General features: G+C 37.8%; 1 protein-coding gene across 1 annotated transcript in view; it reads left to right on the top strand.

The window, feature by feature from the left end:
- MANEA (mannosidase endo-alpha) overlaps window positions 1,170–16,896 on the top strand; it is an 82,929-nt gene continuing 67,202 nt past the window's right edge. Inside the window, exons 1-2 of the mRNA XM_005684666.3 lie at window positions 1,170–1,311; window positions 9,521–10,099. Of these exons, the coding sequence (XP_005684723.2) occupies window positions 9,559–10,099 (541 nt within the window). The 5' untranslated portion in view covers window positions 1,170–1,311; window positions 9,521–9,558. The remainder of the gene's footprint in view (window positions 1,312–9,520; window positions 10,100–16,896) is intronic.

The raw sequence follows: 16,896 nt of genomic DNA, 5'->3' as shown, positions 1-16,896 counted from the left end.
GGATGGAAAAAATTTTAAAGAGGGCTCTTCAGTTCAGTTGAGTTCAGTTACTCAGTTGTGTCCAACTTTTTGGGACCCCATGAATCGCAGCATCCCTGTCCATCACCAACTCCCAGAGTTCATTCAGACTCACGTCCATGGTGTCAGTGATGCCATCCAGCCATCTCATCCTCTGTCATCCCCTTCTCCTGCCCCCAATCCCTCCCAGCATCAGGGTTTTTTCCAATGAGTTGGCTTCAAAAATGCTGGCACTTTTCTGGATCTTCAGGTCTGCAGTAAGTACCTGGGTATTGTTTTTTATTATTATCCTCTAAAATGTGCACATATGGGGTACATTCACATATATATATTTCACAATTAACATTTGTTTAGAAAATCCAGTGAGATTTAAAGAAGAGCTCTTACAAAATTGTTCATATCAGCAACTTCTAGACTGTCAGTGAGGATTTCCTTGCTACTAGGTAACCAAACAAAAGAGAGAATTCTCTTGGTTTCTGACGTAAGGTGAAAACCTTCAGCTGTAACCGCTATTTCACAAGTTCTTTTTCTTCACAGCTGCCTCATTGTTCTGAGTTATTTCTAAAAGTATTCCAACACGTGATTTTACGCAATTTGTTTGCAAATAAAAAGTGTCATTTCTGTCTTTTAGCTTCCAAGTAAAGTTTCATATATATATATATATATTTTTTTTTTTTGGAGGGCAAGATGTTCTCTAATTTACAATGTTCGAATACTGCCAGTGTAATCCAGTTAAAAGGAAGTTTTGGATTCCTCTGCTTCCCTTGTGGCTCAGCTGGTAAAGAATCCACCCGCAATGTGGGACACCTGGGTTCAATCCCTGGGTTGGGAAGATCCCCTGGAGAAGGGAAAAGCGACTCACTCCAGTATTCTGGTCTGGAGAATTCACAAAGAGATGAACACCACTGAGCGACTTTCACTTTCACTTTCAAAGCTTTCCAGCAAAACCTTAGAACACTAGTTTCTAAGGAATGGGTTTCTCTAGTTGGGGAAAGCGGGCGGGGGGAGTCCAGCTTAACTCAACTCTGAAAAATCTCTCCCTGAACGCATCTACACCCCTTCCCTCCCTTACAGACCAGAAGGACCTGTGCCGGGAAACCAGAGCCCCGCCCACTTAGCGAGCCCTACCCCACTCTGGCCCCGCCCCTAGGGGCTCCCGGTACGCGGTGCGCGCGCCCTTCGGGAGGCGGGGCTGCTCAGGCTCACTGCCCGGCAGCGGCGGGCTACCTCTGCTCTCAGCTTCAACGTCTCCGCCGGCTGATCCTCTACTGGTGTCTGGATTCCCAGACCCTGGTGAGTAGCTGTAGATTTCTGGGCCCAGCTGGCTCAGTTGTGGCCGGCACTGGGGCCACCCTCGGCGCCTGCGCTCTTACCCGCCAGCCAATCTGCTCGCCTGCAGATGGCCTTTGACCCTGCGCCCCAACGCCCTGCGGCGGCCGCGGCGGGCTGCGTCTCGCTGCGAGCCTCGAGAACTCGGGAACCCCACTCCTTCTCTTTTATACCTAATTTTGCTAGGGTTAGCTTTGTTGTCTTCTATCCTACTTTATCCCGAGCCTGTCGGCCTCCTCTCCGCCACTTTTTTGCAGCGGAACCTCTTGTCGCCTCGGTATTTTTCGCTTCCCAGGAAGTTGCGACTTCTAGGAGTGATGGAAAAGCCTTTCAGCGCCTTACCCTCTGTCCCCAAACTCGGCCTTGTGCCTCAGGGGCAAGTGGGAAGGTTGAGGCCTACCTGGCTTGGGCTGCAGCAGGAAGGTGGCAGGCTCCGGTCTCCGGACGCCGAGGCGTGGGGAGAGGAGAGCGAGGGTGGGGAGGCCAACGCATAGATGTGTTTTCCATTCACCTGTTCCGCGTTTGGCACTATTATTTTAGACTTACCGTTTGCTAAATTGAACGATGCAACTCTGCTGGAATAGTATCTTTCACGATTTTCCAGAGGAACCAATGAAAATTTAGGCAGTTAGGACTGTTGGTTTCTGTTTCAACAGAGACCTTGCAGATACAAGTTAAGGAAAAAAGTGGAAGTACTTTAAAAAAGTAAAACAGGGGAAGATAATGTTAATTATATGACTTCAGAAAAAGGCAAGTAAGACTGAAATGAGTTGGTTATGTTAATGTATTAAGGCAGGAGCTTCCTGGGTGTCTTAGTGGTAAAAATCCACCTGCAATGCAAGAGATCCTGGTTTGATCCCTGGGTTGGGAAGATCCCGTGGAGAAGGAAATGGCAACTCACTCCAGGATTCTTGCCTGGGAAATCCCATGGACAGCGGAGTGGGCTACATACAGTTCATGGAGTCGCAAGGAGTCAGACATGTTTAGCAACTAAACAGCAACAACCAAATTTAGACAATAGTTGAAAGAAAAATACAAAATAAAATCAAGGTATTGGCAATATTAAGTCACACGATTGCACATCATTTTCATGACAGTGTGTTACTCCATTCATATTGAACTATATGTAAACCTTGGAAAAATAGTGTTGTGTAGGGAATCTTGCGGATTTCTAGGTTCTATGCATAAAACATTACCAGAGCTGTTGCTGTCAGTCACACGGTGAATATTGAGTATGTAAGAAAATAAACTTTCTTCAGATTTAATCTGGACTACAGTTTATGAGTAAGTAATAACATAATCGTCTTTAAGTGAAAACATAATCACATGTCCGCAGTTTTCATCTGTCACAAAATTTATGGTGGTGTATTCTCTAAGCTTGCTTTGTCTAAAATGTAGGAAGGATGTGATAACAGGAGGAGCTTGAGTTCTAGAACTGAATTTCTCTGCTCTTTGCTCATTGCTTAACCTCAGGTTACTCAGCCATTTGTTTGCACAGGTACTGGGAAGAAGTTGGCAACTGCTCTGTTGGCAGTTTAGTTCAGTTCAGTTGCTCATTTGTGTCTGACTCTTTGCGACCCCATGGACTGCAGCTCGCCAGGCTTCCCTGTACGTCACCATCCCCCTGAGCTTGCTCAAACTCATGTCCATCAAGTCAGTGATACCATGCAACCATCTCATCCTCTGTCCTCCCCTTCTCCTCCTGTCTTCACTCTGTCCCAGCATCAGGGTCTTTTCCAATGAGTCAGTTCTTCGCATTAGGTCGCCAAAGTATTGGAGCGTCAGCATCAGTCCTTCCAGTTAATATTCAGGGCTGATTTCCTTTAGAATTGACTGCTTTGATCTTGCAGTCTAAGGGACTCTCAAGAGTCTTCTTCAACACTACAGTCAAAAGCTAGAATTAGTTATATTTCTCTTCAATGGTTTCTCAGAAGATAATGTCAGGAAAACAGCTAGAAAATGAAAGCAATCAGAAATCTGTATAACATAATAATAAAAATTAAAAAATTAAATTTTGGGGGGCTTTCTGCATAGCAGGATGGGAGCTAATCCTTTTTGAAATCATAGTATCACACTGATTCTGGATCTCTCATATCTCGCTAGATCTACAAGTTAAAGTTAATCATTTCAAAGATTGAAAGACCTCCAAATCACAAAAAGCAAAAGTAGAAGCCATAGAGTTTCAAAAGAACAAATATATTACTTCTGTGTGTTAGTTTATCATGTGTCCTTTGAAGATGCTAGATTTTCTCTTATCCAGTACCCTGAGTACTGAGTAGGTGACTCCTCTGGAAATTTATACATCTGTAATTAACTTGGAACTTTTTTCCTGAGGTGACTTCTGGAACTTTTTTGTGTTGAAACCAACTAAGTAGTTCCACCACACTTTTTCTACTAAAGATCATTAGACCTGGTAGGCATCTCAAGTTTCATTGTTTTGCTAATTTGGACACAATAGTTTTTAGTAAAATGGATTTTAAAAATTATTGGACCTATCTATTTAGCTATGATTCTTCCTATATAATATGTTCAGTATAGACTGGGCATGTCAACTGTATGTATAGTCTGTAGAACCTGTTTGTACACATACTGCCCAAATAGATACCAATGTCAAAAACAAAAGGGCCAGAAATTAAATTTTTTAAGTTGAACATTTAATAGTCATTGACTAAATATAAGATTGGAGAAGGCAATGGCACCCCATTCCAGTACTCTTGCCCGGAAAATCCCATGGACGGAGGAGCCTGGTAGGCTGCAGTCCATGGGGTCACTAAGAGTCAACCAGATTGAGAGACTTCACTTTCACTTTTCACTTACATGCATTGGAGAAGGAAATGGCAAGCCACTCCAGTGTTCTTGCCTGGAGAATCCCAGGGATGGGGGAGCCTGGTGGGCTGCCATCTCTGGGGTCGCACAGAGTCGAACATGACTGAAGCAACTTAGCAGCAAATATAAGATATGTTGGGTTCTACTATAGTGTAAAGGTAAGGACTCCATTTCTGGATCTTATGGAACAATCTAGTAGGATGTATAATACATTAAATAGCATGGTGCAATAGATAAAGAGATGCCAGTTTAAAAAGTAGATAATAATGTCATAATAGACTATATGGGAAAGTGAGTATTTTTCAGTCTGGAATCATTGGGAGAAGTATCAAGAAGAGGCAACAGTTTAGCTTTGTCTTGATGGATTAGTGTAGTAGTCCAGAAATTAGCCATATGGAGAATAGTATTTAGAGAGAGTAAACTGTGTGTTAACTGATTGCTTGCTAGACACCTGTCTTTAATGACAATCATCATCAAAATAAATGTTTGTATTCATTCAATATTACACTAAGCCAAAAAAGATTCCAAGGGTTTTGGAATATTAACTTATTTCATCCTCATAAAAATTCTTTGAGTGAGGTAATAACTCATTGTAAAGATGAGAAAGGAAAGGAAATTTTCAAGTCACTTATATAGATGAAATGGCTAAAAAAAGCCCAGCTAGAATTTTAACTGCAGAGTCCAAATTGTAAGCACAGGAGGCCTGTCTTTATTTAGGTAGATTAGATTTATTGGAAATAATATGAAAGGAAAAGAGAAATAGATTTAGAGGTAAAGGAGAGAGCAGCAGCTTTTTTAACTAGATATTTTGTGTTTTGTGTTCATCTATTGCTCTGAAAAGTGGGTCTTACAAATATATAAATGTCTCAGAACTGTTTCATATTTCTTCACTTTTTTAAAAATCTAATTGGTATTATTTGATTAAAACATTACCCTTTTATATTTTATTTTGCATATATTATCTTGCATGATTTACAGAACAACTTTGTCAGAAAACAGAACAGTTAATTGTTTTTTAGACCAGTTTTACAAAAAACTCAGGGTCACACAGTTAGGTTGACATAGTTGACTTAAACGTACATCTTCAAATTCCTGAATCAATATTCCTTCCATTATGTATCCTGACTCTTCCTTGAATTTCACCCTATTCAGCTAATCAGTGTTTCAAAAATCCATCTTATAATTTCTAAATTGAGTAGTTATTGTGCCCATTCTCTATGATTTGTCAGTATTCATTACCATTGATTATTTCCTTATAAAATACCTATTCCATATAAATTTTTCTTCCTTATCTTGTCAACTTTGAAATTTTAGGGCAACAAATCATAGAGGCAGGTCAGAACTTGGTTATATCACCTCTTTATTCCTGTGCACGAGACTGTCACATTCCGTACAAAGTAATGTTACTCCCTGGAGTCCTGCAGTGCAGAGTTGAAAGACTGTATGGGTTGGTCCTTCCTGGAAATAAGCAGGTTTATATTAACAGTTCAGGTGCTCCAGTTTGCTGGTGATAGCTTTTTTCCTTTCTTACCTGTTCTTAAATGATTTTAGACTTAAAAGTTTCAAAAAATAAACAACTTGAAAATCTCTGTATATTTTTCCTGTAAATTCACTAAATGATACTGTTTTGCCATAAAACATTTGCTTTATTGTGACACAGACACACACATTCATATATTACATTGTATATAATTTTACATACACATTGTTTATAATTTTACATACACATTGTATATAATATGTATACGTATGCATATCTTAATATGTTGTCTGATGTTTCTTCATGATTAGATCCAGATTAATGCTGACAGAAGTACTGCAGCAATGATTGTATGTTTTTCTTGGGGCATTCACTGTATGGACTCATGTTAATCTGTTTATTCAAATCAACTGATAAAATTAATTTTGATCACTTGTGTAAGGCGGTTTCTGCTAGGTTCTGCACTGTTAAGTTGCTGTATATATCTCCCTTTGTAGTTAATTTGGTATATTTTTTTGGGGGGGGGGACACTCTGCCAATATGTAGATGTCCTATTTCTCATAAACCCTATTTCTTTGAACCCCTCATTAATATCCGTTAATGATTCTTGCTTGATATAGTAGTAGCCAAGTGGTGATAGTCTAATTCTATTATTCCATCTAAATTTATTAATTGGTATTCCATTATGTTTTTATTTATTCCATTTATTTATTTTCACATTTTTAAAATATCAGTATAGATTCATAAAGTCTTATTTTTAAAAAAATAAAGCCTTATTTTATATCTATAATTTATTATTCTTATTCATAATTTTGATGTTGAAATCATCCCATATTTTGTCAGTAGTTGCCTCTTTAAGCTAACTTCTGTGTCCTATGAACATATCTCTACATTTTTTGAGTAATTCCTGATTTTCAGGCCATACTGGTTTTCATTTCAGGCTGATTTTCCTTTACAAGTTGTTCCAAGCTCATCTTCTACTTTCTTAGCCACATTCTTGAAATCAACCTGGTTCTATTCAGTATAGAAGTGTATGTAAAATTCACAATGTTGTCATCAGATGGGTTTATTGCTGCAAGGATTTCTTTGGTTCTAGACTCTCAGTGGACAGAACTAGGAAATAATGTGCATGTATTTGTATGTGTACACACCCATTTACCCACCCCCACACATGAATTTGTTTATCTTTTAAAAGCCATGCGTCTGACAATACAAGTTTCATTTTAGCTTCCTACTTTCTGTGTTTGTAACACTTTTTTCTTTTTGTTTTGTTTTGTGTTTTTTTGGTCAGTAAACAACCTGAGCCCCATTTTCTGGCTTATATTGCTTATTTTCACAATGTACATTGAATATTTTAAGAATTGCTAACCTTCATCATAGCATAAATAACCTACTTGTTAACTGGAATTTAACCTCTAATATATTTTGTTTGTTTTGAGTATGTGAAATGTAACATAACTTAAAATGACAAACCTATATAAAAAGTTATACTCAGTTACTTTCGTTATCCACACTTCTACCCTGTTTTAATCACCCCATATTTTTCAGTTTCTCTTTACCCTCTGTAGACAATCAACCTTACTAGATTCTTGTTTTTCTGTTTCTTTTGCTCACTTGGGAAAATCTATTTTTTCTTATTGTCGTTTTGCTTTTTTCACTTAGCAGTATATCCACAGAATCACTTTCTTTCATCTCAAAGCTCTTCCTCATTTTTTCTGAATACTCAGTATTTTACAAACAATGCTGCATGTTAACTTATGTACTTACTATTGGCTGTGTATTTTCAAGGTAAATTCTGTGAAGTAGGATTCTTGAATCAAAGGAAAATGGATGTGTAATTTTGTTATATATTGCCAAAATCCAAAAAAGGTTGAAGAGATTTCATTCACTATCAACGCATAAAAGTGATTATTTTCTCACTTTCCTGCCAACAGGATGTAGTTTCATGCTTTTTATTTTTTGCCACCCACATAGATAAGAAATGATATATTTGTATTGTTTTAATTTACATTTTTCTAATATTGAATGATACAGAAGATCTTTCAGATATTTTCATTAAGATTGTCAGTTGTCTTTTCGCTTTATTTTGTAGTGTTTTTTGACATATATATTTAAAAATTTATGTATTAATCTTTTTTTTAATTTATTGCGTCTGAATTTTGAGTCTTAGGTATAGAAAGTCTTTTGTTACACTAAGGATATAAGCGAATTCAGGAGGGATTATATGAATATTTGAATGATTCTGAACCCTATAACTTACATTATTCTTTGAGAGATTAAGGTGGGAAATAGGGGCATTATTTAAAACCTCTGCTTCAAAAGTAGCATCAGAGAAGCTGAGAATATAAGGAAAAAATGGCAGCTGAGAAAATGAACAGAGCTTTCAGTAGATTCATGGCTCTTTGGGGACCAAAATTGGAATTCAGGGCCCTTCTAAAGCCCATCCTAGAGGAGATATCTTGGTAAATACTTGTGACTTTGATTTCAGGACCTGTAAGTATAATGGAGTAAAGATGAATCAGAAATACACCAAATATTTGCAAGGACTTAAACCCAGTTTTGAAGATTTCCATCTGTGATTGTTGTTGTTCAGTCACTAAGTTGTGTCCGACTTTTTTGACCCCATGAACTATAGCACGCTAGGCTTCCCTGTTCTTCACTATCTCCCTCAGTTTGCCCAAACTCATGTCTATTTGAGTCAGTGGTGCCATCCAACCATCTCATCCTCTTCTCCTCTTGACCTCAATCTTGCCAGCATCATGGTCTTTTCCAAAGAGTTAGCTGTTTGCATCATGTGTCCAAAGAATTGGAGCTTCAGCTTCAGCACCAGCCCTTCCAATGTGATTATACTAAGATAATCTTCCTCTACCCTAAAAGTGTTCAAGAAATAAAAATAAGCTTTCTTTGAGGGAAGATGACATGTAGAGCCTCACATTATCTCTGAAACTTTTCATATTCTATGTGTAGCATTTAGTAAAAATAATAATTTAGCCTATAAAAAAATAGTTACTATCTGGATATTAAGAGGAAAAAACCAAACAGGCAATAGAAACAGAATCTTAAGATTCAAATTCAGGTTATTAGAGGTAGACTTTAAATAAATGGGGTTACAAAATTCAAGGAATAGGAAATTTTAGCAGAAAACTGATATCTTTGAGAAGAATTAAATGAAAATTTTAAGACTAAATTTATAACTGAAATTAGTTGCCACTGAAGAGAGTCAGGAAATTGAAGCTAGTTCAGAAGAAAATATTCAGACTGAACCATAGAGAGACAAAAGGAGGAAAATTTTAAAAATGTTTAAGGAACACATGGGACATAAAATTCTGATGTGTGTAATTTATTCCATAATGCGAGATGAGAGACAAGATCAAAATTGAGTATAACACTTGAGTTGGTGAAATGGGGTGGGGAAAAAATGGTGATTATAATTGATGCAGTCAAATAATAAGTTTGTTGAAATTAAGTTTGTTGAATGACTAGGCTTTTTATATATTCATAAATATTTCCTTTTTAAATCTAAAGTTTTTATTTTATATTTAGAAAATTTTAGTCTCTGGGTGGAATGTTTCTTTTCTATAGCCGTATATGGAAAATCTGTCCAAAGGGTGAAGAATATATTCACTTTCTTAAAAAACATGCTTAAAATCTTTATCTGACAAAAATGTAATTGTGATATTTCCAAATAACTACTGCTATTCAGTCTAATTATGTATAGATTCTTTCTGTAGCTATTAATTGTTAAACATCATAATACTCTAAAATTTTTCAGTGTAACAAACTTTATGGATTTTAGTTTTCCTTTTGAATATATTGGAAAATATTATTAATACCACTTACTAAGAGTTGTTTTTCAATATGTTACAGCTAAACATTTACCGTTTGGGAGTTTAAAGGATGACATCATGGCAAAATTTCGAAGAAGGACTTGCTTCATTTTGTCACTTTTTATTCTATTTATTTTCTCTCTGATGATGGGTTTAAAAATGCTGAGACCAAAGAAAGCAGCTTTTGGAGATCCTTTTGGACTTGAGCTTCTTCCAGAAATTCGGCAACAAACTCATTTGACGAAAGGTTTTGATTCCCAAAAGAGTGACAAAATCAGCAGTAAAACAAACATCAAGAACTTAAAAACTGAGGAAATCACTGTGAAAGCTTCCGTAGCCTCTGACGCTCATCCAGAACAACTGCCACCTCTGAATTATTACTTACATGTATTTTATTACAGTTGGTATGGAAATCCACAATTTGATGGTAAATATATACATTGGGACCATCCAGTTCTCTCACACTGGGACCCTAGGATAACCAAGAAATATCCCAAAGGGAAGCACAACCCCCCTGATGACATTGGCTCCAGGTTTTATCCTGAGTTGGGAAGTTACAGCTCTCGGGATCCTTCTGTCATCGAAACTCACATGAAACAAATGTACTCAGCTTCAATTGGTAAGTATTTTAGATATGTATGTGAATGTATCAGTAAATTTTTGTAGAACATTACTTACTAATTGACCTTCCCTGCTGGCTCAGCAGCAAACATTTCACCTGCAATGCCGGAGACAGGGATTCGATCCCTGGGTTGGAAAGATCCCTGGAGAAGGAAATGGCAACCCATGCCAGTATTCTTGCTTGGAAAATCCCATGGACAGAGGAGCCTGGCGGACTACAGTCCATGGGGTCAGAAATTATTAATTAGTCTTGCATTATAAGTTTATAATTTTAAACGTACAAATTCTAGATTAAACTGTTATAACATGTTAACACTAACATTTCTGGGTGTATTATTTTTATTGATTTCTAATTTAATACTCTGAATTTTATAAAATTCTGATTGACATAAGATACAATGAATTCTCTCACTTTATGGTATACATCTGTTTAAATATCACCTCAATAAGAAGTAAAATATTCTATAGCCCCCAAATTTTTGTCTGCTGTTTAGCTCTCCCTACATTCAAGGAAACTATGTATCATATAGAGTAGTTGTTATAAATGTTTTACTATTAAATAAAAATAGAATAATTAAATATTTGTGTGTATATATGTGTGTAGGGGGGAGTCATTTACTCAGCATGCTGTTCTGAAATTTAGTCATTATTGCCAGTCTTATTCCATTGTATAATTGTAGCAATTTGTTTCTGCATTCATCTTGGTGCACATTTGTACTGTTTCAAATTTTAGGCATGTAGCATATAATTTGGTCTTTTCTTTAAAAAAAAAAACTAGTTTGACAATCTCTTCTTTTTTAGCACCTGTTTATTTCGTTTATTTTAATATTGGTATAGTTGATTTTACATGTTTCATTTTGCTGTTTGTTTTCCATTTATCGCATCTGTTCTAGTCCTTTTCCCCAATTTTTTCTGCCTCTACTTGTATTGAAAATGTTTAGTCCATTTTATATTCTTTTCTGACTTATTAGATATATTCCTTCATTTTATGATCGGTCTGACATTTACAATATGCACCTTTATCTGATGGGAAGTCACAAAGCATTCCTACTGTTTTCCCCTGTTCCCTTCAACTTTTTCTTCCCTCTAATTTCTGTCCCTTCAGTTACATGTATTTACATAGAATCATGTCCCACAGATAAATAATATAGAAAAATATGTAATTGAGTATATGAAAATTCAACTCATTAATACACCCTTTATAAAACACTCCCTGTTTTGATTCCGTCTTCTTAGTGTCTCTACCACTAGGGCCAAAAGGAGAAACTGAGTGTTCTTAAATTTTTCTGATTCTTCAAAAGGTGCCAGCTCACTGTTAAGCTGCTATGGGTAGAGAGACATACAAGATTTTTTCATGAACAAAATAATACAGAGACATGTGAATCTATTATATATCAACTTTGTGCAAGATGACTTGTTTTTCCTTTTTTAATTGAGTATAGTTGTTTTGTAGTGTTTCTGTTGTACAGCAAAGTGAATCAGCCATAGCTATACATATATTCCCCCATTTTTGGATTTCCTTCCCATGTAGGTCACCACAGAGCATTGGACAGAGTTCCCTGTGCTGTAGTAGGTCTCTTCAGTTACGTGTTTTACACATAGTGTGTGTAAATGTCAATCCCAATCTTCCAATCAGTTTCACTCCCTCTTCACCTCTTGGTATCCATGCATTTGTTCTCTATGTCTGTGTCTCTATTTCTACTTTGCGAATAGTGCATCTATACCATTTTTCTAGATTGCACATATATGCCTTGATATACAATATTAGTTTTCCTGACTTACTTTGCTCTCTACAACAGTCTTTAGGTCCATCCATGTCTCCACTAATGGCACCGTTTTGTTCCTTTTTATGGCTGAGTAATATTCCATTGTGTTTATGTACCACTTCTTTATCCATTCCTCTGTTGATGACAATTTAGGTTGCTTCCATCTTCTGGCTATTGTAAATAGCACTGCAGTGAACACTGGATGCATGTATCTTTTTGAATTATCATTTTCTCCAGGTGTATGCCCAGGAGTTGGATTACTGAGTCATCTAGTATTTCTAGTTTTAGTTTTTTTAAGGATCCTCCATACCGTTCTTCATAGTGACTGTACATTGATATAGTATAAGAGGATTCTCTTTTCTCTATGTCTTCAATAACACTTGTTATCTCTTGTGTTTTTTTGATGGTAGCTGTTGATATAGGTACAAAAGGGTATCTCACTGTGGTTTTGACTTGTAAATATTTTCCAAGTGATTACTAATTTTTTCATTTGCCCATTGGCCATTTGTAAGTCTTCTTTGGAAAAAGGCCTGGTTTTAGTCACTGCTGCTGCTGCTGCTGCTAATTCGCTTCAGTCGTGTCCGACTCTGTGCAACTCCATAGACGGCAGCCCACCAGGCTCCGCCGTCCCTGGGATTCTCCAGGCAAGAACAAAGGAGTGGATTGCCATTTCCTTCTCCAGTGCATGAAAGTGAAAAGTGAAAGTGAAGTCGCTTAGTTGTGTCCGACTCTTCGTGACCCCATGGACTGCAGCCTACCAGGCTCCTCCATCCATGGGATTTCCAGGCAAAAGTCCTTTTGTTACTGAGTTATATGAATTTTTGTAAATGATGGATATTAACCCCTTATTCATTATATGATATGCAATATAATTTTTCCTATTCAGTATATATCTTTTAACTGTGTTATTGTTGCTTTTGTAGAAGCTTTTAAGATTGACATAGTCCTACTTTAAGATATTTCCTTTTGTTATATGTGCTTTTGGTGTCATATGCAAAATATCAGTAGCAAGACCAGTGTCAAAGATCTTTCCTGTGTTTACTTCAGGGAGTTTTATATCAGGTCTGTCTTATATTTTAAGTCTTTAATCTCTTTCAAGGTGCTTTTTGTGAGTAGTATAGGATAGACCCAACTTTCTTTTCTGTGTATAGCTATCCAATTTTCCTAGCACCAAAGGATGTTCTTGGTCCTCTTGTCGTGTATTAGGTCCTAGAGGTGTAAAGCCAGATTGTTTCTTTGTAAGTTTTCCCATTTCTTAACATCTTTATTTTATGGCTACAAATATCTTTTTCAGAATGGCTTTTGGAGCATCCCATAAGAAAGTGAAAGAGGAGAGTGAAAAAGTTGGCTTAAAACTCAACATTCAGAAAACTAAGATCATGGCATCTGGTCCCATCACTTCATGGAAAATTGATAGCGAAACAGTGGAAACAGTGAGAGACTTTGTTTTGGGGGGCTCCAAAATCACTGCAGATGGTTACTGCAGCCATGAAATTAAAAGGTTATGACCAACCTAGACAGTATATTAAAAAGCAGAGATATTGTTTTGCCAACAAAGGTCTGTCTAGTCAAAGCTCTGGTTTTTCCAGTAGTCATGTATGGATGTGAGAGTTGGATTGTAAAGAAAGCTGAGCACTGAAGAATTGATGCTTTTGAACTGTGCTGTTGGAGAAGACACTTGGACTGCAAGGAGATCCAACTAGTCAATCCTAAAGGAAATTAGTCCTGAATATTCATTGGAAGGACTGATGCTGAAGCTGAAACTCCAATACTTTGGCCACCTGATGTGAAGAACTGACTCATTGGAAAAGACCCTGATGCTTGGAAAGATTGAAGGCATGAGGATAAGGGGATGACAGAGGATGAGATGATTGGATGGCATCGCCGACACGATGGACATGAGTTTGAGGTGGCTTTGGGGGTTGGTGGTGAACAGGGAGGCCTGGTGTGCTGCAGTCCATGGGATCACAAAGAGTCAGACATAACTGAGTGACTGAACTGATAGGTTTAGTAGAAAGTGATTTTATTTTCATTTGTTTTAAGGTAATCTTTGGTTCCTATTTTGATTTCTTCTTTCACCCATTGGTTGTTCAGGAGTTGCTTGTTTATTTTTCATGTATCTTTAGATTTTCCAACTCTTTTGATTGTTAGAAGTACAGCTGTCATAGCTTCCTTTTGGTTCCCACTTGAATGGGATGCCTTTTCATCCTTTCACTTTGAGTTTATGGGGATCCTTAAAGCTTTCTTGTTGGAACCATAGAGTTGGCTCTTGTTTTTCATCCTTCCAGGCCCTTATGTGCCTTTTGCTTGCTGAATTCAATCCACTTTTGTTTAGAATAGTTATTAATACTTAAGGACTTATTCAGTCACTCGGTTGTTTCTGACTCTTTGTGACCCCATGGACTGCAGCATGTCAGGCTTCCTTGTCCATCACAAAATCCTGGAGCATGCTCAGACTCATGTCTGTCAAGTCAGTGGTGCCATCCTACCATCTCATCCTCTGTTGTCCCTTCCTCCTCCTGCCTTCAGTCTTTCCCAGCATCAGGGTCTTTGCAATGGGTGAGTTATTCGCATCAAGTGGCCAAATTATTGGAGCTTCAGCTTTAGCATTAGAACTTCCAGTGAGTATGCAGGACTGATTTCCTTTAGGATTGAATAGTTTGATCACCTTGCAGTCCAAGAAACTCTCAAAGGGTCTTCTCTGACAGCACAGTTTCTTCAGTGCTCAGCTTTCTTTATGGTCCAATTCTCACATCCATACATGACTACTGGAAAAACATAGCTTTGACTTGATGGACCTTTGTCAGCAAAGTCATGTGTCTGCTTTTCAATATGCTCTCTAGATTGGTCATAGCTTTTCTTCCAAGGAGCAAGTATCTTAATTTCATGGCTGCTGTCACCATCTGCAGTGAATTTGGAGCCCACGAAACAAAGTCTGTCACTGTTTCCATTGTTTCCTCCTCTATTTGCTATTAAGTAAGGGGACCTGATGCCATGATCTTCGTTTTCTGAATGTTGAGTTTTAAGCCAGCTTTTTCACTCTCCTCTTTCATTTTCATTAAGAAGCTCTTTAGTTTCTTTTCACTTTCTGCCATATAGGTGGTGTCATCTATGTATCTGAGATTATGGATATTTCTCCTGGCAATCATGATTTCAGCTTGTGCTTCATCCAGCCCGGCATTTTGCATGATGTACTCTACATATAAGTTAGATAAGCAGGGTGGCAATATACAGCCTTGACGTATTCCTTTCCCGATTTGGAACCAGTCTGTTGTTCCATGTCCATTTCTAACTGTTGCTTCTTGACCTGCATACAGATAGCTAAGGAGGCAGCTAAGGTGGTGTGGTATTCCCATCTCTTTCAGAAGTTTCCACAGTTTCTTGTGATTCACACAGTCAAAGGCTTTGATGTAGTCAATAAAGCAGAAGTAGGTGTTTTTCTGGAACTCTCCTGCTTTTTCGGTGATCTAGTGGATGTTGGCAATTTGATCTCTGGTTCCTCTGTCTTTTATAAATACAGCTTGAACATCTGGAGGTTCTCAGTTCACATACTGTTGAAGCCTAGCTTGGAGAATTTTAAGTGTTACTTTGCTAGTGTGTGAGATGGATACAATTGTGTGGTAGTTTGAACATTCTTTGGCATTGCCTTACTTTGGAATTAAAATGAAAAATGACCTTTTCCAGTCCTGTGGCCACTGCTGAGTTTTCCAAATTTGCTGGTATATTGAGTGCAGCATTTTCACAGCATCATCTTTTAGGATTTGAAACAGCTCAACTGGAATTCCATCACCTCCACTAGTTTTGTTCGTCATTTTTCCTATGGCCCACTTGACTTCACATTCCAGGATATCTGGCTCTAGGTGAGTGATCACGCTGGTCATGGTTATCAGGGTCATTAATGTTTTTTTTTGTATAGTTCTTGTGTGTATTCTTGCCACCTCTTCTTAATGTCTTCTGCTTCTGTTAGGTCCATTCCATTTCTGTCATTTATGGTGCCCATCTTTGCATGAAATGTTCCCTTAGTATCTCTAATTTTCTTGAAGATACCTTCAATCTTTCCCATTCTGTTGTCCTCCGTTTCTTTGCATTGATCATTGAGGAAGGCTTTCTTATCTCTCCTGCTATTCTTTGGAACTCTGCATTCAAATGGGTATATCTCTCCTTTTCTCTTTTGCCTTTAGCTTCTCTTATTAATGGCATTAAATTAAAAGATTTATTAATGTTACCTCATTGTGTGTTGGTTTCATATTTCCATTATTGTATTTTCTGCCTGCATTTGTAAAGGTTATTTTCCATGATGGTATGCTCTTTCTCCTCCTTTTTTGTCTTTTATTGATCTGCTCTTGATTTTTGTTTTATTTTTACCAACTTCAGTTCACCTCAGTTCAGTCGCTCAGTCGTGTCCGACTCTTTGTGACCCCATGAATCACAGCACGACAGGCCTCCCTGTCCATCACCAACTCCCGGAGTTCACTCAGACTCACGTCCATCGAGTCCGTGATGCCATCCAGCCATCTCATCCTCTGTCATCCCTTTCTCCTCCTGCCCCCAATCCCTCCCAGCATCAGAGTCTTTTCCAGTGAGTCAACTCTTCACATGAGGTGGCCAAAGTACTGGAGTTTCAGCTTTAGCATCATTCCTTCCAAAGAAATCCTAGGGCTGATCTCCTTCAGAATGGACTGGTTGTATCTCCTTGCAGTCCAAGACACTCTCAAGAGTCTTCTCCAACACCACAGTTCAAAAACATCAATTCTTCAGCGCTCAGCCTTCTTCACAGTCCAACTCTCACATCCATACATGACCACAGGAAAAACCATAGCCTTGACTAGATGGACCTTAGTCGGCAAAGTAGTGTTTCTGCTTTTGAATATGCTATCTAGGTTGGTCATAACTTTTCTTCCAAGGAGTAAGCGTCTTTTAATTTCACGGCTGCCGTCACCATCCGCAGTGATTCTGGAGCCCCCAAAAATAAAGTCTGACACTGTTTCCACTGTTTTCCCATCTATTTCCCCTGAAGTGATGGGACCAG

The sequence above is a fragment of the Capra hircus genome, chromosome 9, assembly GCF_001704415.2.
Source record: "Capra hircus breed San Clemente chromosome 9, ASM170441v1, whole genome shotgun sequence".
Classification (NCBI taxonomy): domain Eukaryota; kingdom Metazoa; phylum Chordata; class Mammalia; order Artiodactyla; family Bovidae; genus Capra; species Capra hircus.
Note: the sequence above shows the minus strand (reverse complement) of the source record. Positions and strands in the feature narration are given on the sequence as shown.